The sequence below is a fragment of the Primulina huaijiensis genome, chromosome 7 (genome assembly GCF_012295235.1).
Source record: "Primulina huaijiensis isolate GDHJ02 chromosome 7, ASM1229523v2, whole genome shotgun sequence".
Lineage (NCBI taxonomy): Eukaryota > Viridiplantae > Streptophyta > Magnoliopsida > Lamiales > Gesneriaceae > Primulina > Primulina huaijiensis.
The window spans coordinates 20,953,236-20,976,307 of record NC_133312.1 but is presented as its reverse complement, the minus strand read 5'-3'; the positions used below and the strand labels follow the sequence as shown (position 1 = coordinate 20,976,307).

Genomic DNA, 23,072 nt, shown 5'->3' with positions numbered 1-23,072 from the left:
TACAGCAAGATCCCATACCTCTATTTGTTTTATTACTCGATGGACAAATGAAATGCTTCACTAAATAGACAGTAATCCAAGAACATAGTTCACCGGTCCTCCTTGTATTCTGCTATTTGTTGGTAGATTCATGGACATTGAACCAATTCATAGTACAAGAAGCTTAAAACGGTACCATATGTTACAAGAAGAAAGAGCATGTTTGGTTGCCTGGGAACGGATCCAATTTTGAAGAAAGGGTGGTGCTTTAGAACATCATAAAGAGCTAAAACTTACAAGATGATAATTGCACATTCATTCAAGAGAGACTAAATCGATCCTAGAGCGGCCAAAAAGTTGTATCTCTATATATATTCAAAATACTCCATCTATATGTCATCCGAGCCATTTCGAAAACCAATGCATATAATGTTTGATGTCAGATTCAGCTGCAAGTTGATACTAACGGAGAGAGAAGTGGATACTAGAAGTCTTCATCCATTTTGAACTCGAAATTCTTGGAGCCATCTTCTCGCAAGTTTGACATAACAGAAGCCTTCTGATAATCTCCCACCCTTCTCTCAAAGAAGTTGGCTTTTCCTCTGCATTTATTAAGACCAACCAATAACTCACTAGAGGCAATTTAAAAAGCAATCAATAGTTGACGCAACATAATTGTTTTGATAGTCAGGGTATAAACAAATGAGGGACTGAGCAATGTCACTCAATGGATGGTACTGCCTGGCCTATCCTGTTCAAGACATGAGTTCGTGGGTTTGAAAGAGAGGTGAGAGGTGCATTTAACATAGATTAATCTTAATATGCACATTCTCGATAGAGTATGCTTGGGGAAAACAAAACAACAAAGAGAAAAGAAAGCAAGCTTGTGATATACGAAGATATGTCATATCAATACACAAGCTTTCATGTCATATCAATACACAAGCTTTCGTGATTTGTCATATCGAACGTGGCAATAAAACATAAATGAAACTGCGCAATCCAAAACAATCGTTTAGCAATGCATATCATCAGTTTTCATTCAACACCAAAAAAGGTGTAAAAGGCATAATGCAGAAAAAACCCTGATAATAAAGGGCATCGGCTTCAAGTTTAGAAATCAATGGTATTACATGCTAGGAAAAATACTTGATGGTGTTACCCGTTGTTTAAATAATTTAAAATTTCTAGTACTTACTGCAAGGATATGAACTCCATCCAATCAAAGGGGTTTTCCACATTATACTTCCTTTCGTACCCCAAAGAAACCTGAGAGATAAAATAACATTTATACATTTCCAAGAACAGAAACAATACAAATGTCTTTTTTAACATTGCGGGTGACAGAGCACTAGCAAACATGTGAAACCAGGTCCATATTGGTTTGGGTGGAGGAATTCAAAATGGCTTGGCTATAAACCTACATGATGGATTCATCCAGCATCTAGCTATTTTAGCCAAACGAGAAAGAATGTGAAGTAATTGCAAGTGAATCCTGTCTCATTTGGGAGGGCCAGTGAGCCTGGAGTGTGAAAACATGTGCATTTGTTTGTGTGTGGGAGAAGGAAAGATACCAGAAGTCTATCAGCGACAAACTTTATATACTGGCTCATCAACGTTGAGTTCATGCCAATTAATGCACATGGGAGGGCTTCACAAACAAATTGCATCTCAATTTCAACAGCTTCATGGACAATGAGATGAACTTTTTGCCAATGCAATTGCTTCTGGATCAAACTGTAAGATTGAAACAAAGGGAACTTAACACACTAACCACCTAAAAAAATGCCAAGAAAAGCAATAACAAAATAACTTAAGCGGCAGCCAAGGAAAGGAAGAGTTTTCAAACTCTCGAATATTTCCACAGAAAACCTGATTTTCAACGCCAAAAATTAACTTTGGAAGCAAAAAAGTTTAAATAACCTGTATAGGAGGCAAGCAAAGTCGCAATGGAGACCCTCATCTCTAGAAATAAGCTCATTTGAGAATGTCAAACCTGGCATCAATCCCCTCTTCTTAAGCCAAAAAATCGCACAGAAGCTGAGAATAAAGAAAAATGTTAAATTTTTTGAGAAGGATGATAAAAGAGGTACCTTTATATAAGCAAATCAGGATGGGTACAAAATCTTGTAGAAGTATACCTCCCCGAGAAGAAAATCCCTTCTACGCAAGCAAAAGCAACAAGTCTCTCAGCAAATGACCTTGAACTGCATATGGAATTTAGCATATATTACATCTGATCTACACTTATTCCAGTTAAGACGGAAATATAAAGTTCACAAGTGATAATTCGTTATGTCAATTAAGTTCCATTAATTATCAAGAAACTAATAAATTGGGCAGCAGTTGCCATTAATAATTACAGTAACTGAAAAAACTGAGCATATATCATATAGCACATTACCTTTTAATCCAATTCAAAGCCCACTGAGCCTTTTGTGCCACACAAGAAATGTTTTCGATTGCATTAAATAATCTATTCTTTTCCTTCGAGTCCTTGATGAAAGTTTCGAGAAGCAAGCTGTACATCTCTATAAAAGAAGTTTAAAAGATGACAATCAGGAACCTCAAAAATGGAAAACTGGTATAATGGTCATGAGTATCACTTGCAGAACTCTACCAGAATGTATATTTTCCATAGCAGTTTGAAAACCATAAAATGCCCGAGCCTATGGACACGAAGAAAAAAATTAGAAGGTTCAACATATGCTTTTCAGCAAAATTAAGTTAAAACGAGTGATATTCCAGCAATCAATAACACTCTGACACTAAAAACTATTTGGTAATAAGCCTTCAATACCATAAACAAAATTAAATATGAGAAGATACTCTCTAAAAAGAGCAGGTTTTTCAAGAATTAACAACAATGTCTCATATCACCAACCAAAGTTGTTAATGGTAAACAAAATTACACTGCAGTTAGCCAACACGACACAGAAGTTCTAGTTTGATAAGCATTTGGAAGATGTTAATATTGCCATTTAAAATTGAAAGGACTTAACGTTTGGATTCTAATCTTTTTAACTCTTAAGATATTATTTGTCTCCTGGTGTTCCGTAAATCCACGCATGACAAGGATTAACTTAAGCATGATTCAGAAGTCAGATAATCAATTGTCATATAGAGTATAGGTTCATTGTAAACATCAAGAATCGTTGCTTGCTGAGTGAAAACAAAAGTTCATGCACAATAGAAATAAAGAAACATCGAGAAAAATGACATTTTGAATCCATCAGCTTGCACTAAAGTTAGTTCCATGAGCAGGAAAAAAAAATGTTCCATAATGATTTAGTAGCTAAGTATCAATACTAAATGGATAAAAGCAGGTAAAATTTAAATGTCACCTCAGGAATTTGAACATCTGTTATAAATCTGGCAGCTAAATTTTCCAAAACAATCCCATCTGCAGTGGCAAAGAATGCCAGCACATGACTAATGAAGTGTTTTTCAGATTCAGACAAAGTTTCCCATTGTTGCACATCCTGTGAGAGGTCAACCTCCTCAGCTGAACCGCGGTTAAAAAAAAGTCAACACAACTATCCAGCATGAGAATGCAGGGTATAAAATTCTCGTGTATAAAATATACGTCTGATCCCAGAAGTGATGGGCAGAACATTCGGCATGTGATCGGTAAAATGTAGTAAAGAAAGTAGTTAAATTATGTCAATTGGTTGGAACAAAATCTTGAGCAACGAAACACAAGGTATAGTGACCAATACATATGCTATTGTCATAGTAAAAAAATAGCAAGGCCGCCTGTTCATCTCAGTAAGCAACAGACACAATAGGTAAATAGGTAATACGCCATCACCCAACACAAATACAAGCATGCCCAATAAAAAGCTAATAGCAATCTAAAAACTATATCCATCCAATTTCATTTTTCGAACAAAAAAAGGCATGAGAGATGATAACAAATTCCCTCCAGGTTGAAATACAAGAATGTAGCCTCCTTCCACCTCCCCTTAGTGTCAAAATTTCAGACACAATAAGCATCTCCAGTTCCTTTTCCAATAGCTTTTCCAAATAGATTATAAACTAACACAGATAGAAAGAAACTCGACAAGCATGAGAATTTTCAGGGGAGAAAAATTATAAATGCTTTGCTTAAGGGATTCCTTCGTCCCTGCTAGATCTGCTTTTGCATACAAGACAGTATGTTTTCGCGCAAGGGACGGCGTAATATACCTAATACACAATAAGTGGGAGAATTTGTGAATAAGACTAAAAATCTAAAGTTCAACAAGATAAACAAAGACGTTTCATAAACTGGATACGCAATTCAAAAATATGGAGAATAAGACTAAACCTCCAAACTTGAACCATATTATCAGATGAAAAAATTCGTGAACTGTACAATTAGTCCATATCTTGTTCACAAAATACAAACGCGAATCTGTCTCACTCTGTTATAACCATTCACGTCATTTCATAAGCGCGTGGTCAGAAAAATACACAGCGAAAGTAACATGAAACAAACATGGTCTCCAAATAAACAATAAAGCAAACACTTTCAAGACCAGAGAACCTTGTAAGTGAAACATGGCACCATTCCACATAGTCAGAAAGACAGTTGCACGTATAACTTCACACATTTAAGTAAACTATCTTTTAACCACGTGTGCACTAAATATCGATTACCAGTCCAGAAACTGGCCTCTGCTTTCTTGTACATCTCCCATAGCTGGGGATATTTAACAGGGAACATGCAGAACCTTTGGGACCGCTTCATCAAAATAGGTTCCTCTTCTTCCTCGATTTCTTTCTGCTCGCGCCATTCGCTCCCCGTTTCATCGTTTCTCAAAGAACCCATCTTTTCTTTCAGATAAAGAAAAGTGATTAAGCAATATTCTTATCTATCCCTTCCTCTCGTGCAGAGAAGTGGAGAAAAACGAAAGTACGGAACCCTACACAACCCGAAATTAAAGTGACAGGTTTTGGGAATTGTTCCCAACTGCCCTCGATAAATTTCCCCTTCCGCCTCCTTTTTGTGTTAAAAAACTCAAGATTTCTTCCCGGATTGTAATTTTGTTCGCAGCCTTCTGCATGGCCAATAAAGTTCCAAGTTTTCAGTTCAGAGAGCGACGTTTGATGAATGGCGGTGATTTTTTTTATTAGAGCACTAACATCCACCACTTCATCAAAAATAGTGAAATCCATATGCCATGTATATATTACATTAACACATCTATTCTTCTACGTTCATTTTAACATTCACACTCATTATTCGTAGGTCTCGATGTCCACTCATTCATCTTATTCTTATTTTATATTAAATAAATTCAATTTCAAATTTTTTAAGAAATTTAAATTATTATTATTTTATATTAATAATAATTTGTTTTTATATATTCAGTACGTAAAATAATTTAATTTTATGAGTGTCATTTTATAGTACAAGGTGTCTATTTATATTGAAATTTGCAACGACTATATTCCAACGGCTATTTTGCAACGGCTATATTCACCAAAGGATACTTTAAACCAATACATTAAATAACATTAAATAAGTAACAACGTTTAGCGACGGTTTTTGAAAAGCCGTCGCTAAATGTCCAATTTTTTTGGGCGTTCATAAAATATAAAATATAATTAAAATAATTCAAAACATATGAACGTCCCACACCCTCTCTCATACATATGAACGCCTCACACCCTCTCTCATGTGAGCGCCCACTCACATTGGAGAGTGGTGTAGGTGCCCTTAAATCCAAGGATTATGACGGTGAATCCAAATCGATTCTCATTCCAATATTATTAATTCCAAAATCTTTTAATTTTAGCACATAAATTGCAATGTAAAATATTTAAATCCCATAATTTGCACATTATCACTATTTTTATAAATATTCATTTCTCATTCCAAAAAAATTGATTAATGTATGTCGCAAATATTTCTAACTATTATTAATGTATCATTTGAAAATTGCAAAAAATATAAAGGACGTAACCGAAATTTCAAAATAGGATGGACTGGTTTTAATATAATTTATTATTTTTTTGTTATATTATTGAGTAATATGAACAATATAAATTTAAAAAACAGTAACACTTTTATTTGGAAAAAAAAAAACATATCAAGTTACATGATAAATATCATAAATAATATTAATCTTTTTAAATAAATTCACTGAATATTAAGTCAAAAATTAAAAATATATATGACGTGATTCATTCAGATAATCTACCTACACAATTTTTCCTTTAATTCCTTTAATAAACATCGATTAATTTGTTTATTATTTAATATTTATATATTTTTAGCTCTTTCAAAAAATTTATTTAAATATAACTTATAGTTATATCAACACAAATACATACAAATTGTATAATTATATTGAGTAAATATGTAAATTAAGATAATCATATAGATATAGAATAAACTCAAATGTTAGATTATTTAAAACTCATAAAAATCCATGTATAATAATTTAGCTAAATGACTAAAATTCCTAAAATATAAAACTATATATACTTATTTATTTTTACTTTAAAAATGAAATATAAAGTAGTTTTATGAACTCCACAACTTCCATAAATATCGAATAGCTTCGATGCCAAAAAGTGTGTCCAAGAAGCACATGCAAATGGCAAATCGTGTCCACTATTTTGGTCACTTTGCGGTGGCCCTTCAATTTTATGATTTTATGGCCACTCAAAATTTTTATGAGACCTTTATTTTCTCTTTTGTTTTTGTCGCCTAATTTTCTCGATATTAAAATAAATATCAGTGGATAACTTATAATTCATCTGATATAAATATTTCAAATTTGAGATGATGTCTAAGTTCGATACTTAATTATGTAATGTTCTTCCTACTAAAAAATTACCATAAGTTTCATAATAGATTGTTTAAAGGGTTTGTTTTTCTCATTATATTATTAAGAACTATGTTTTTTGAAACGATGTAATTAGGATTGTTTCTCATTATTGAGCCAAATAGTTTTGATGATATAACAAGTTTTCACATTGGGAATTCGCCAAATCCATATATATTTTTTGTTTACAAAATTACAGGAAAAGTTTTTTTTTTAAAAAAATATTGGAGAAAAGACAACCACCTTGATTCCCTCCCAAGCAAAAACTATACTCTTTATTTTAACTAGCAACTGATATATGCATATTACGTTTATATTGTAGGTTCGATCATTGGAAATATTCGTAGTATAATTCGACTAGTTAGAAATTAGTATCAAATTGGGTTGTGCAATTATATTGGGTTTTAATGTTAGTATGTTGATTTTTGATGTTGTTGGAATTGATCTGAGCGATATTTAGTTGAATAAAATCGCATTATTTGAAAGATGGGTTATTATAGTTTTTGTTGGAAAATTGTGGAATTAACCCAACTGATATGGTGGTACCAACACTTTAAGAATCCACTTTTAGCTCATATTCATGCACCACTATTGGTCATAGGTAGTTAGGATGGTTCAACATGATCCGTAGCTCATGCACCGTCAATCATAAAATATCTCACCCTTAGAAAGTGGTTTCTTTTGCCTTCTCCAACACTTGAACTCAGTACTTCCAAGCTTAAGTACCTAAAGTCTTAAAGTGTTGGTATCAGTTGGGCTACTTTATGGCTCATGCTGGACAATCATAACGACCCATGATTAGTAGTAGTGCATGGGTATAGATTAAGGCTCATGTTAGTTCAACATAATGGCCCATGATCCTTACAATACGAAGATAAATTATAAATTATATTTTACTCGTATTTAAGTTGTTTATGTGATTTATGTGAGTTATATGAATTATGTGAATTAAATGTCTTGTTGATTTATTTGTTCAATTATTTGATATATTATGACATTTAGTTTTGGGCATGATATTATGATATACACGTTGAGCGCTATAATTATTGTTAATTGTTATTATGTTATTTTGTATTTCTGGCACACATATTTATTTCGAAATTAGCGGCGGCTTTCAAGTCGAGTTATTCGTGATACCAAAACTATGATTGTCTATTTCTTGATGTATTTTCTGTGTGATATTCACTTGAAATATTGACATAATACGTTATTCGTTATTGTGTCTTCATGTTGTATTATTATCAACTGTATGGAAGCCGAGTTGTGGGTGTTTATTAGACACAACACGACACACCTCGCATACTTGGCAGGACGGTTTAGCTGTGTAACGATGTAGCTCCCACTGTGAGTTGTTGCTCGAGCATTATTCATATTGTTACCATACAATTTATTGGCTCATGTTATTCTGTTGTTATTGAGCCTTGTTTATTCATTGCATATTTTATTATATATTTATGCATGATTTATAATTGTTTAATTGTTTCATCAACGAATCATAACCTCAGTATTTTATACTGGGGGCTATTGTTGTTGCTGTTGGGCATCATGGTAGGTCACACGAGTAGTTTTGCAGCATCATGCGAAAGGTCCGCCGGTTGAGTGCGTGATTGAGATATGATTACTCAGTTGTCAGAGTTGAAGCTTCCCGGTGAATCCATTTTTTATTATATTGGAGTCTTGTCAGTTTTATTTCATATTCTATTTATTGGAGAGATGTCCTGTGTATTTGTATGGTTAGTTGGAGTTGTTGTGGTGATTTTGGATTTAGTTTATGTTGTTGTGAGTCTTGCCGAGTTTATTCGAATGATTGCCTGTGAATTGTTGATTTTTGTCTGGTCGGTACTTGTATGTGATTGTTTATGAATATAGCAGCGTTGTCATTGAGTAATTTTTTTTACATGTATTTTAAAAAATTTGGTATGTCTTATTTACGAGAAGGTCATGCCGAAATTTTTTCAGGCCCTTAGGTTTCTTTTTGAGTATTTTAAACTATTTTTCGCCATAGATTTAAATTAAATCAATATTGGTTGATAATTAATTATAATTATAATAATTGAGTTTCACAACTTATTTTTTCCAGAATACGTTTAAATAAATAATTTTAAATTAACAATAAATAAAGTTCGAAGTTTCATTTTTGGAAAGGTCATACCAATGTTGTTTTTCTAGGGTTTCCGTTTTATAACAATAGATAGATAAAATTTTAATATATTTTGTATTATATTATGTTATAATTTTTTAGATGTACTATGTTATGATCATAAAGTAACCACATCACACAAAATCTAAAAACTTATCATAAAACACCATATTTAAATTTTGAGAATAGTTAAAATTATCCTACTTCAATAATTATAAAAAAACTTATAAAATCACATCTGACATTCTTAATTTTAATATAATCTCAAAATTGTNAAAATTACTAATGAATTAATTACAAGGGATGCAGAATTTTAGTTTGAAAGGTGATCAAAAAATTTGACAATATTAAATATTTTTTCTTATCACTTAATTAGTGGGTGAAATCTTTAAATTTATTTATAAAATCCAATCAAAAAGCTATCACAAAGTATGTATTAGTGTGATTGTTTTTTTTTTAAAAAAAATAATGAAATTATTCTGCGTAAATCGTGATTTTTTTTGATTTAAAAAAAATCAAATTAGCACATAGTTTAGGAAACACGAGATTAATGATGACCAATCAACCATTGACAAAGGAGACAGAGACAACCATTTTGAGGAACACCACATGGACTAGGCAGCACACACGTACACGAGGCATATGGACCCTACTTCATTTATATTAACGTATTATTGTGCTAGCTTATAATAAACGTATGATTAAATATTTATCACTTTTATCAAAAAATATAACGGATATAAACGACGTAACTCTAATTTTTTAAACAATATATTAGTTCAAACATCATATATCAATCGCTCTTCTATTAGAGGTTATTGGTTGCACCGCAGCAATCACTTCTTTTAATTGCTCTTTACAATAAGTGTGAATCAAATATACAAACTTGATTCTTATATCAATTGTAAGATTGAGAACTTATCGTTTTATCAAAAATTATAGATTATGATTCATATAATAACTCAAGTGTCATATATCGATCGTTCTCCTAAAATGAAGAATTCTTAGACCCCAAAAGGAAAATGTTGTGTTGCTATGAATAGTGTGATAAATTCTGAAAAAATTGCAAATTGAAGCTTGTTATATAATATCTTATTTTAATAAATTAAAGTAGAATATTAATCATTGAAGAACTTCTAAGATTAAGCGATGGAGATAGATTGACAGCCGCAATCAGTTGATTTTACAACTGATATTGAATCAAAATCATGTGTTAGATTTTTATGAATTACAAATAGTGTAGTTATTATGAACAAAATTGTTATAAAGCGACAATTATCTCTGCTGGAGAGCGATCAACACGTGACACTTGTTAGTTTTGTTGTATCCTTTAGAATATTATACTTATGTTAGATTGTAATTACACCGTTATCACTAGCTGTAACTTTTAATAAAATAATAAGCGTTCGATTCTGCATAAGAATTAGCTACTATGAATGATGTAACATAAAATCCATCCTAAAAAAACATTTGAAACTTGAAGTTCATTATAGAATATCATATTATAATGAAATGGAATCATTCCTAGGAGCACTTCTAAGATTAAGTGGTGAAGATGGATTAATAGGGCATTTAACATATTAATAGCTTCCATCTCATCTGTCCATAGTGACATATATATTAATTATTATTTGTATAATTAGTATAGCATTTGAGCATTAAAGAACAAAAATATTAATATAAAAAATAATTTATAAAATAATATATAAATATAGTTTATTGGAAAACTTGTTTTCAACAATTTGGAGACAAAACATTTTAGTTATCACTAATGGTTTACTTATTTTCTTATCGGATAAATTGTGATTTGCTTGTCCAAAATACAAGTTACAAATATTTAACAATAATATTGGTCTTCATTTCAATCCACACTACTAAAAAACAATTAAGTAATTAAAAATTGGCATAATTAAATTTGTGTGAGACCGTCTCACAGGTCGTATTTTGTGAGACAGATATCTTATTTGGGTCATCCATGAAAAAATATTACTTTTTATGCTAAGAATATTACTTTTTATTGTGAATATCGGTAGGATTGACCCGTCTAACAAATAAAGATTCGTGAGATCGTCTCACAAGAAATCCACTCTTAAAAAATTGAGACAAGAAATCCACTCTTAAAAAATTGAGACAATTTTAATTTTTTTTTTCAAAATTATTCAACATAATTAATTTCTTGATAATTTATTTTATCGTATTATTTATCAATCTACTAATTATTTATATCATATCAATCAAATTATTGAATTTAAATTACAATATTACACTTAATAAATAATATTATTAATTATTAAAAATACAAAATGATAATTTATCATCTCATATCAAATTTTATTAATCAAATCAAACAAACTATTATTACTATATTAACTATCAATTTTAATTACTTTTTTATGATATTAAATTATTTATTTATATATTAATATAATATATTTAATTTCAAACTGTGTTTAATTGTAAAATGAATTATTATTATTTATTTTTCAGGTGTCATGTAAATTTTTAATAAAATTATATTATATCGTTAATAATTTGTCGGAGTTCCTTCTCTTCCAAAGAGGAAGCGGTGCTCACCAATTTGCCAACATCTCTTGGCCTCTCTCTCAAGTTCCCAACTTTCCATCTTCTTCTCCTCACCCAATTTTTTTTGCAAAAATATTTATATTTTTTTCCGGTACAGATCATTGCCAACTATTGCGAAGATTCCCGTTATCCAGCTTCGTATACTCATTCACACTTCCGCTCCGTAAAACCTTTTACCCCATTAATAAACAAGTCAGTAACTCAGCGAACCCACCTAAAGATTCCATTTTTTACTTAAAAAATTTAGTTATTGCCAGTTTCTTGTGACAATCCTTGTATTCTAGTGGAGTTTGAGGTTTAAACTTGGAAATATCATCTGGGTTTTACTTTGTTTTTCTTTCAATCCGAGGTCTCTTCGTTTTTCGATCTGAAAAAGATAGCGTCTTTGTGAAGGATTGGTGTTGATTTGTTTCTTAGATGCTTTGTGGCTAAAAGATGCAGCCTGATCATCGGAAAAAGGTAATAATCTTTGGGTTTTTGGTTTTCAGCTGGATAGTATCTTGCTCAAAGTAACTTAACTGGTCCACGAGTTTATGCGTGGGTGGTTTATTTCAATAAGTTCTTGATTTATGAATGTGAGTTGGAATTCTGTCAGCCTAGCTTCTCATATGTCTGGAAATTTATCGATCTTGATTTCATTTTTGTGATAAAGTTTGGATTTGGATTTTCTTGACATTTGGGATACAATTTAATTTGCAAGCGATTCAATAACTACAGCTGGAGTCAGCGTGGATTATTCTGTTTGTTTTAGTTACTGATTTATTGGGCTGTCTTAGTATTTTGGATTCTAGTTGTCTAATTTTGATTCTTTAACTTCTTTGCTTAGGTAAGATTCATGGAAACAATAGCTACTGCGAGTGTGATTTCTATTTCCAGTCATAGCATGTTACTTTTTTAATGGTTACTAGCTAGGGATGCTTATATATATATTCATTAATTTGATGTCTGATTGGGATTAAATGTTTTTTTTTTGGTGTTGTCTGGTTTTCTTTTAAAGAAAAAGTTTATCAGAGAAGATTTGAGTAGAGTAATGTTTTCCTTGCTTCTATTGAGAGGTCGCTGGTTGGGTAGATAAATTTTTTTGTCTGTTTTTGAAATCTTGTTGGTCAAATGTGATATCTGTCTCACGAGGTTCGAAATTTATGCAATTTGCGGAAAACAAAACAAAAAAGAAGGGATGTAAAATTTTGATTTGGGATGTAAACATTAATTTATGGTATTAAATACAAACCGTAGCAGACAAATTATGCGGCAGAGTTTTCCAATGGTCGATTTAATTTCTTTTTTTCCCACCCATCTAAAATCTTTCTGAATTGATGTTTAAAATTTGTCCAAATGGTTGGTGATGCAAGCATCTTTCTTCGTCTGAGTTATGTTTTTCCCACTTCCTTTCGGTCTTGTTTCTTTTGAGGCATGAATAAAGCTTGCATTGTTCGCAGACATCTGTAGATGTAGATTTCTTCACGGAATATGGTGAAGGCAGCAGATACAGAATCGAGGAAGTTATTGGGAAAGGTAGCTATGGCGTTGTTTGCTCGGCGTATGACACCCATCTTGGGGAAAAAGTTGCGATAAAAAAGATAAATGACATTTTTGAACATGTATCTGATGCCACACGAATTCTTAGGGAGATTAAGCTTCTTAGGCTTCTTCGTCACCCAGATATCGTGGAAATCAAGCATATTTTACTTCCACCTTCTAGAAGGGAATTCAAGGACATATATGTTGTTTTTGAACTGATGGAGTCAGATCTCCACCAGGTAATTAAAGCCAATGATGACTTGACTCCGGAACATTATCAATTCTTTCTCTATCAGCTCCTTCGAGGCTTGAAATATATACATACAGGTAAATAATTACTTTGATCTCTAATCATTTGCACCATGTGTCCTCTCAGGAGAACGTGAATACCATTTCTCTTTTGCATTTAATTTGAGAAAGGCAATATGAATTTGTATGGTCTAATAAGTCACTGTGTTTTTTTTTCTTTTTTGCAGCTAATGTGTTTCATCGTGATTTGAAACCGAAAAATATTTTGGCGAATGCAGACTGCAAACTTAAGATTTGTGATTTTGGCCTTGCAAGAGTGGCCTTCAATGATACTCCTACCGCAATATTTTGGACAGTATGCAATCTTTGTTCCTTTTTCCCTACATGCTCCTTTATTCGATTTTCCCTGTGTCAATCTTCTTCTATATGAATGTGAAGCTGGGTGTGAACATTAAAGAACAAAGATAAATTTAAAATTTTATTTTTGATGTTTTATAGGATTATGTTGCCACAAGGTGGTATAGAGCACCTGAATTGTGTGGATCTTTTTTCTCTAAGGTAGATATCTCTTTCACTATATAATTTGTATCAAGTATTTATGATAAATTCGATCTTACTGCATTCTTATGATGAAAATGGATGTGATTCTTACTTAATTTTTCCATGTCACATTTCACAGTATACTCCTGCAATTGACCTTTGGAGTATTGGGTGCATTTTTGCGGAACTTTTGACTGGAAAACCTCTGTTCCCTGGGAAGAATGTGGTCCATCAATTAGACCTCATGACTGATTTGTTGGGAACTCCACCTTCCGAGACCATTGCAAGGGTGTGTTCTGTCATTATTATTTTTTGCTAGCATGATTCCAATACTGTTTGTCCATTAGACTCAACCATATCACGTGACAGATAAGAAATGAAAAGGCTCGGAGATACTTAAGTAGCATGAGGAGGAAGAAGACAATTCCTTTAATTCACAAATTTCCAAATGCAGACCCCCTTGCTCTTCGCTTATTAGAAAGAATGCTTGCTTTTGATCCTAAGGATAGACCTTCAGCAGAAGAGGTCCAAATTTTCCGTTTATACCCATGAAAATTTCTATTCATTCTAATTTGTAAAAAGTTAATGTTGTGATATTTCAGGCTCTAGCAGATCCATACTTTCGGAACTTGGCTAGAGTTGAGAGAGAACCTTCTGCTCAACCAGTTACTAAAATGGAGTTTGAATTTGAAAGGCGAAGAATTACCAAAGAGGATGTTAGAGAGTTAATATACAGAGAGATTCTGGAATACCATCCAAAGATGTTGAAAGAATACATAGAAGGAGCTGAACCTACTGGCTTCATGTATCCAAGGTATCGTGTCTGAAATTTATGATAATTAGTTTCAGATATGCTTTTTTTGCTTCTGTACTTTTAGCTGTTGTTTGCTGTTATTGGTTATGAATTACGATTATCAATATCATCAAATTTATGTGATCATCTGAAGTTTTCCACATCTTTTGGGCATGTCAATAAATCATTTAAATGGTGATAAACACCTGTTGATGCAAACTAGTTTTCTTATTTCTGTTACTTTTGTAATCTTCTTTTTAGCAATCTTTCTCCTTTAATGGAATTAAATAATTCCTGTAACAGAATATAGATTTCTCAAGTCGCTGAGGTTTCTTATTTTTATTTCCTTAGATGGATATGCGGATATGTCAAAAGATCACATAAATTGTAGTTTTTTGTCCCCGAGGTAGTCCTCACCGCCATTCTTACTTCTAGAATATCAACACTATTTCAATAGTAGCTTTCCCATGTTGTTCTTCTCCTAGTTTTTTCGAGAAAAAAACAAGCAGCGGGAGTTAAGATGGACCCACACCCTGACTTATTAATCTTTATATATAAGTCTGAAGCATCCTGCAAAGGAAAGGATTAAATCTTATCTCCAAGTCAGTAGAGTTCTGAATTAACAAAGGAACAATCTAACATGAAATAAACTACCCAAAAAGGGGAAAAAAACTCAAGGGAATAGGAACAACATAAACCCCTCAAATTACGAATGCCCGAATTCCAAAACTCAGCCTCTCCTATATCTTAATTTTCTCTTATTTTAGGTTTACTTATTTTGCATTGTTTTTGGTTTTCCTTTGCCTGTTTTGGTTATATTATGATTCTTGGAGTTCCACTAATTTCTCAAATCTTCTTGTGTGAATCCTAGGTCATTGTATTTTATATTTTTCCTGATTGTCTAATCTTTCATCTTGTGTTCCTCAACAGTGCTGTTGATAAATTTAAGAAGCAATTTGCGTATCTTGAGGAACATTACGGAAATGGAGCTGCTGCTCCACCTGAAAGACAACTTTCATCGTCTTTACCCAGGTATGAACTTTACAAGTGATTTTGTTATGGTCTTCACAAATCTTCTCAGAGTATAGTTGTGTAAGTAACTTAATTGCCGTTATATTCTATATTTGCTTCGTATCCACCTCTAATAATAGCTGTTTGTATACAGGCCATGTGTTTTATACTCGGACAATTCTAATCTGAGCTTAGCTGATGTTTCCAATGATATTTCTAAATTCACCATTAAAGAAGCTGACAAGAATCAAGTAGACCGTACTTCTGCACATACTATTGCGAGATTTCCCGGCCAAGTACCTCCAAATATCCAAGGTATGCCCTTTAAATTAACTTTTACGAGCAGAGCCCTCCAATCTCTGTGTATTGAGATGCGTTGTATCTAGAAGATGCTTTGAACAAGCATTAATGCAAATTCTGGTGTTATATTCCATATAAACTGTTGTCATGGTTTTCTCTGATTTGTCAAACCCGTGAGACCAAACAACTGAAGTTAGTGAATTCGAGGTGGAATATTAAAATTTTTCATTCTGTCTTGCAAAGACTGTCTGAATCTGGGTTGTTGGCGTCTTTGTAGTCTGCAATTAATGCATTTCTTGTGAGGCGTCAGAATACCAACTGTACAGAGTATAAAAGAAAAACTGTAGAGAATATACCCCTTTTTTCTGAAGAATTTTGAGTCATTAAGGCTTTGACATCGATGAACATAAACAATTGCTGTGAACTTGTTCCCAACACCCCAGTTCCGCATCATTTGTAAAAATATTAATTTTCTGTGTAATTACTGACACATTCTTTGCTTTTATATTGGCCATCCGATGTTTATGTTACAACAGAGTTTTGTTTTCCTTTAACTGATAATGGTGCCATCTCAGCAGGGGTAGCGTCAAGGCCTGGCAAGGCCGTTGGTCCTGTAGCACGTTACAACAATTGTGGAGCAACAGCAGCAACCATAGAGGCAAATGAACAACATAAAATGGTTCGAAATCCCAGTGTCTCTGCTCAGTACATTGTTCCTGGCTCTTCTTACCCAAGAAAACACCCTGGCTGCAAGATTGAAAAGGGGGACGATAGCTCTGAATGTTCGAATGGTCTGCAGTCCAAATCTGATCTGTACATGGCGAGAAAAGTTGCTGCTGCTCAAGGTGGAGCAGTAAACCATTGGTATTAACTTTAGGATACACACTTAAGCATATAGCCGAATGGTTAACCTGTGATCAAGCTCATTCAAGAATAATTGAGTTGTAAATTCAACACGCGTGACGAATTTAATATTCTACAAGAATTGTCCTGAAGGATTCAAGATATATTGACTATGTTAACATTGGTTCAGCAAATGTTACACGGCATTCCTGGTTCTGAGTTACTTAGATGACTTAGAAGTAATTATCATTCGGTTGAAATGATTACTACCGAGTCTATTCATGGAATCTATCCATTATGTTCAGTTATTGAAACGAAGGGAAATCTACAGAAAGATTTGAACCTGATCAAGAGGAGAGGCAAACAATTCACCTGGTTGGTTCAACCTGATTGACATCCTGTGTACGTCCTGACTGACTGTATCGATCTTGTTTTTTATTGCAGTATCACCGTGTAAAGTTGTCTGAGAAATGCGTCAATTGACTTGTTTGAGACTAGAATCTGGCAAATAGACCTTTTAACTGGAATCTCGTTATTTGTCTATTGTATTAACAACCATGTGTACTGTTTGTAACATGTAAACTCAAATATGTGGGGATAACCTTTGGACTTGAATCTTTTATGCATTGGATTAATTATCTTGTTGCTACATGTTCATCGAGGACCAATCATAGTTGGGACGATTTGAAAGGACCGTTTCGAAGATTTAGATTGTTATATTCAAAATGGTGGCATATTAGGCTCAGTTGGAAAGGCTGATAGGTCCAAATAGTGAAGCTAACTTTGATATCATGCTGCTTGTAATCTGTCGATGACAACGCATGGTTTCTTCAAAGTACCAAAATCAATGTTCACGTATACAAGTTATGGCAACATCGCAACCATTTTACAAACTAGCTATTTGGCACACGCTGCGCGTGTGTACGATTTTTTTTTAATTATCGAGAGACTAAAATGATATTTGACAAATTATCGAGGTATTAAAGTGCTATTTGAATAGTTATAATTTAAAAAAATAAAAAAAAAAGTTTTTTTGAAATAAAAACAAAAATGTAATTGTGATATAAAATAAGGGTAAAATTGGGAAATCAAAAAACATACCAACTGTTTTGTCTCTATTATCATATTCTTAATAAATAGTAATAGATATGCTTGAGTTATCGGACTAAAAATTCGGTGTGATTTAATCTGATCAAATTTGGAACTAATTTAAATAAAGAAATCATTCCAATTATGTTTTAGTCGGATTCAATTTGGTTTTGTTTTTAGTTTCAAATCAGTTTTATACTTTTAATCCGAGAAATGCAATGATCTAATCCGGTACCATGTAGATTGAAACAAGAGTAGGTCTTTTGTGAGACGGTCTCACGAATCTTTATCTATGAGACGGATCAATCTTACCGATATTCACAATAAAAAATAATATTTTTAGCATAAAAATATGAGATCCGTCTCACAAAATACGACCCTTGAGATCGTCTCACACAAATTTTTACCTTGAAACAATTCATTTACCCTACCATCCAAAACCGGTTTAATCCGATCCGGAATCCTCCACGAACATCCGTGGATTGGTCGACCTGTGAATTTACCATATGCCATATAAAACAGAGTGACTTTATATATATAAAATCATATGCCCCTTGGAAACAATTTTCCGCTTAAAAAAAATCTTGAATTTTCCTTCCCTGGTGGCTGGCAACTGATTCGATGCTATTCCGAAGGCTCTGTGTTTCCGTGTCAAAATCCAATCACAACCCTTTCTTCCTTTCCCCAATCTTTACGAACCCTCTCACCGTATGTCAGTCTAATCCAGCATCTTTGTCCAATTTTAGAAACCTAAAGCTGGGATTTCAGAGAACAATTTCAGTGAATTCACAAAGCTTCGTTTCGGGAAGCACCACGAATTCCACTATGGATGAGCCTAGAAGACCTCCACTTGTCCCCATACCACACCCTGATAATGTTGGCCGGGCCGAAGTTTTTCGGGCCCTCGAAGCCTCTTTGGGCGCAACATTTAGCTCTCAACCCACGGTTCCAGATCCTAACCCTCTGATCATTGTCATAAGTGGTCCTAGCGGTGTTGGAAAAGATGCCGTGATTAAAAGGTTAAGGGAAGTTAGAGAAGATTTGCATTTTGTTGTTACTGCGACTACCCGGGCTCAAAGGCCCGGAGAAGTTGATGGCAAAGATTACTTCTTTTTGAGTAAAGAGGATTTTATTTCGATGATAGACAAGAACGAGCTTCTGGAGTATGCATTAGTGTATGGTGATTATAAGGGCATACCGAAGCAGCAGATCAGAGAATACATGGCGAAAGGGTGTGACGTTGTGTTGAGAGTGGATATACAGGGTGCTGCAACACTGAGGAGGATTTTGAGAAATGGCGCAGTATTTGTGTTTTTGGTGGCAGAGAGCGAGGAAGCGTTGGTGAAAAGATTGATTGATCGGAAAACAGAGTCCACAGAAGCTCTGTTGATGAGGGTTGCGTCGGCTAGGGAAGAGCTGAGGCATGTGAAGGAGTTTGATTATGTGGTTGTGAATAAGGAAGGTGAGTTGGAAAGCTCGGTGAACTTGGTGGAGTCGATCATTGATGCCGAAAAGGCCAAAGTGCACCAAAGGAGAGCAGTCATTTAGAGGAGGTTGTGCTGTTTTATTTGTTTTTGGTCGGTTGGTTCATGTTAAAACTTTTTTGGATACAGTTGCTTAAGCTAACCTTGACATGCTACATTGTTGTCGGCTCTTTGTTAACAGATTATTGTGCCATTCAGAGCAATGATTTGATTATATCTGTTTTAGTCCATTGTAGTCCATTGTCATGAATGTTTCACTGTTTAAGGTTGGCATATATGTGGGAAGGATAGACCAGGGGAGAAACTTAATAGTTTCCATGGTTTATACATGAAATTTAAATATCTTTTTTGTCGTGCAAAGTTACTGCCACTAGCTTACCCTATTTGTGGATCCACCTCTGTATTACTACCGTCGAGCACTTGGCGGAAAGATTTGTTTCAATATCTCATCACAACATTAATAAACTCAGAAGTCATCTTTTTCATAATCTCAGAGATGGGACTTTTACCGTAATGACATCAAGTGCACAAATGTATAATGAGAAGCCTTCTGGCATACAAATACAGTGTTTTGTCTCCTTTTATTTTATGAAAATACCATTTCAATTGATTGTGGGAGCTCTACCGGATCTGAACACGCAGGATAAAGATCTGTTCGTGGAGAAAATATAATATGACTGGAAAATATTATCTCTGTTGCCTGTACTACACCTACGAAAGAATACATCTTTCATAGTTCCAACAAATCATACTCTCCACAATCCTTCTGTTACCAGTTGCATCATGTTCCACCAATACTTGTACTCCTCTATTGAACATGATTGAATAATTGTGTGTGGGCTTTTTCTCGACTTTTACAGTGACCGTAGTATGACCACCCATGTCGAGTCATGTACCCCGTCTACCCAATGATTTTATAACCATAAGATGCTGTCCACCTGCTTCTTGTCCCATGTGGATTCAGAGAAGGCCGAAGGGCCATTGACATTGATTGTGGGTTTTTTTTTTATCTGAGGTGGTGTTTGAACCATCGCTTGGGCTAAACTGCAGCTACATGCTGAAGTCCCATTGTAAGAACAAGTTTCTTGAATTCTTGCTTCTGAAGGTGCAGTGAATTTTGTAGGAGATTTCAGCACAGGAAGCGGCAATCAAAGTGGTAGTTCATCCTCCTGGCCATTCTTTGGTACCGGTGCTGGGTCAGTTTCAGGGAGATCGCTGCCAATTACCAATTACTGGACAACTGTTCCATGACATTGGGTCTATTGTCTCCAAGTCCTTTTAACAACTCGAGCGGGCTAGAAACATCAGCAGATAATATTTCATTTTAAGATCGAAAACATGTAATTATCTTAAGATTTTCATCGTGTAACAAAATGTAGGAACAAGAACTAAAAATTCAACTGCGTAATTTTTATGGCCAATTTTGATTTTTAAAAATAAATTATAGACGTCGATTTTCTTCATCCTTTCCATGATAGGATCCTAGGTTAATTTTCTCAACTTAATGTATGTTTGTCATTGCATCGCCAACTTTCAAATTAGTGTAATATTGGACATGGCCTCTTCATGTTATGCCTTTTTGTACTATTTTACCTTAGAAAGCGTAACTATTATATTCTTTATTCTTTTCCTCATCACGAGGAAAACCTAATACAAAGCCAAAAAATTCCAGCCATTTCTTTGTTAATACTTCAAGAAACAACATTTTCTAACAAAGAATTGGAACCTTTTTCGGTTTATATATACTTCTTTCTTGAATTCAAAAGGATTCAGAGCAAGATATATAATTAAATAAAAACTCACTAGCCATGGCTTCTGGTGCAGGAAAATCAGCAGCATTTGCTCTTTTTGTACTCAACGTGTTCCTCTATTTCATTGTCATTGCTATTGCAGCATGGGCAGTAAACCATGGAATCGAACGATCCCGTGAAACATGTACCGTTTATCTTTAATTATTTTTTCCCATCACACATCTCACTAACTCGAACTCGTAAACCAGGCAGTTTGTTGGCCGTGGTATATCAGCTTAATATGTTAAAGATAAATTTGCTTTCAAAATGACATAATCTAAGTGGATATTTTTCTATCTGCAGCATCTCAACTTTCACCTCCAGCTCGGCTTTTCCCTATATATTACCCGTTTGGAAACATGGCAACTGGCTTTGTAATCATATTTTCACTACTAGCTGGGGTGGTGGGATTCACCACATCCATTACTGGTATAAATAATGTGCTTAAATGGAATGCTCCAAGTTTACAAGCAGCTGTTGCATCTTTCTCTTGTTACCTGGCTACTCACTTTGCTTGCAATGGGGTATCAAAATTATTACTTCTTTTATATATGCATACACACATCTATATATATTACATAAACTAAGCATATGAGTATGTTGCAGGTTGGCTTGCAAAGAGATTGATGTAGGGTGGACAGACTCTAACTTGGTAAGCCAAGCAACAGTTTATTTCAAATAAATACTCATCCTGTTATAAAATATATTTGTGACATCCAATTCCTGCTTGTTTTTTAACACACAGGACTTTAGAGACAGTGTTAATAATGCTAAGTGGAACTCAGCTTTTCTGCACTGCTGCCATCTATGTCGGGGTCGAAGAGGTAGGCGCACGAACCACGGCTCTCATTTAACTATATCTATAGCTCGGCAGGGTTCGTTGTTCTTCGATGACGGGTAGTGAGTTATGTTGTGCCTTGTTTTGGAAAGGGTTGTATGGCGTATATGAAAAACAGACTTTTGACAGGAAAAATCTTAACATGTCCAGAGTCTATAATGTAGTGTCATTTATTTTGCCAATTGTATTCGAAATTATCGAATTCGAGTCCAACGAATATGTTCGAACTTTATATTTTGAACAACAATAGAATCCACGAACTTGTTCGAATGTTTTGGGTCGAACTCGAATTCAATATTTAGAATTTATGAACTAGAATAATTTCCACTAGAATAACCCGAAAGTCAACGTACACCAATTTTGTCATAATAATCGAAATCTATAATAATTATTATTATTCTAAGTCCACAAATGAATCCCTGTTTTAAAATCTCGTTAAGTTATGTGACATCGTTATTTTCTTATTCTGTTTAATTGGAAATTCACACAAGTATGTAATAAATAAATTAATAAATTTAGCATAATAATATATCATTCACAAAAATTAATGTGAGATGACCACGTCAATTTAAACTCATGTAAGTTTCACATGTCAATTTTGTAAGATGAAAATTATATTTGGATCATCAATGAAAAATTATTATTTTTAATCCAAAAATATTAATTTTTATTATAAATACGAACAATATTGACCAATTTCACGAATAAAGATATGTGATACCGTCCCACAACAGATTGGCTATACCGAATTATCGTGGCCTATATCAACACTATAGTTCAACACGGTCTACAACAAATCAACAAGGATTATCTTGGCTAGACAGACGGAACCTAATGTATAAATGTTGGTATTATCAATTGACACCGTCTATGAGAAATTGAAAAGATAGAGATAAGATGGTTAAACGGCGAGGAAGATGTTGCTGGGCGCAGAAGGGGACATGGAGTGAACCAAGAGAAAGAGAATCAGGGAAGCATAAACCAAAATCAAAATCAAGAAAACAATGATAAAGTAAATCAAGAAAATAATCCACCTCCGCCATTGCCTCTTTTTGATATTGCACAATTAACTCAACCGATCACCACCATTGTGG

General features: G+C 33.7%; 4 protein-coding genes across 8 annotated transcripts; 3 read left to right on the top strand and 1 right to left on the bottom strand.

The window, feature by feature from the left end:
- LOC140981215 (ribonucleoside-diphosphate reductase small chain A-like) lies at window positions 1–5,074 on the bottom strand. The gene is made up of 9 exons (XM_073447543.1): window positions 4,621–5,074; window positions 3,324–3,484; window positions 2,600–2,648; window positions 2,384–2,510; window positions 2,121–2,186; window positions 1,903–2,019; window positions 1,554–1,716; window positions 1,178–1,248; window positions 1–581 (listed from the first exon to the last, which is right to left on the bottom strand). The coding sequence occupies exons 1-9, from the start codon at window positions 4,790–4,792 to the stop codon at window positions 464–466; spliced, it is 1,044 nt and encodes a 347-aa protein (XP_073303644.1). The 5' UTR covers window positions 4,793–5,074; the 3' UTR covers window positions 1–463.
- A 6,405-nt stretch (window positions 5,075–11,479) lies between these two features.
- Window positions 11,480–17,399, top strand: LOC140980670 (mitogen-activated protein kinase 15-like). The gene is made up of 10 exons (XM_073446642.1): window positions 11,480–11,979; window positions 12,960–13,368; window positions 13,518–13,645; window positions 13,789–13,848; window positions 13,970–14,119; window positions 14,200–14,355; window positions 14,433–14,644; window positions 15,554–15,655; window positions 15,789–15,949; window positions 16,513–17,399. The coding sequence occupies exons 1-10, from the start codon at window positions 11,956–11,958 to the stop codon at window positions 16,803–16,805; spliced, it is 1,695 nt and encodes a 564-aa protein (XP_073302743.1). The 5' UTR covers window positions 11,480–11,955; the 3' UTR covers window positions 16,806–17,399.
- A 998-nt stretch (window positions 17,400–18,397) lies between these two features.
- LOC140981278 (guanylate kinase 3, chloroplastic-like) lies at window positions 18,398–21,471 on the top strand. 5 transcript variants are annotated; one of them, XR_012176066.1, is made up of 3 exons: window positions 18,398–19,419; window positions 21,175–21,285; window positions 21,444–21,471. XR_012176066.1 is itself a non-coding variant. In XM_073447640.1 (2 exons), exon 1 carries the CDS (start codon window positions 18,488–18,490, stop codon window positions 19,412–19,414), a length of 927 nt encoding a protein of 308 aa, XP_073303741.1. In that variant the 5' UTR covers window positions 18,398–18,487; the 3' UTR covers window positions 19,415–19,419; window positions 20,484–20,653. The 5 variants fall into 5 exon arrangements, 4 of the variants coding, with proteins under 4 accessions (XP_073303741.1, XP_073303740.1, XP_073303739.1 ...); XM_073447640.1 differs by lacking the exons at window positions 21,175–21,285; window positions 21,444–21,471 and adding an exon at window positions 20,484–20,653; XM_073447639.1 differs by lacking the exons at window positions 21,175–21,285; window positions 21,444–21,471 and adding an exon at window positions 20,474–20,636.
- LOC140981280 (membrane protein PM19L) lies at window positions 21,143–21,994 on the top strand. The gene is given in 5 exon segments (XM_073447642.1): window positions 21,143–21,285; window positions 21,444–21,625; window positions 21,627–21,664; window positions 21,747–21,792; window positions 21,884–21,994. Coding segments are annotated over 5 exon segments (504 nt in total). The 5' UTR covers window positions 21,143–21,158.
- The last annotated feature ends 1,078 nt before the right edge of the window (window positions 21,995–23,072 follow it).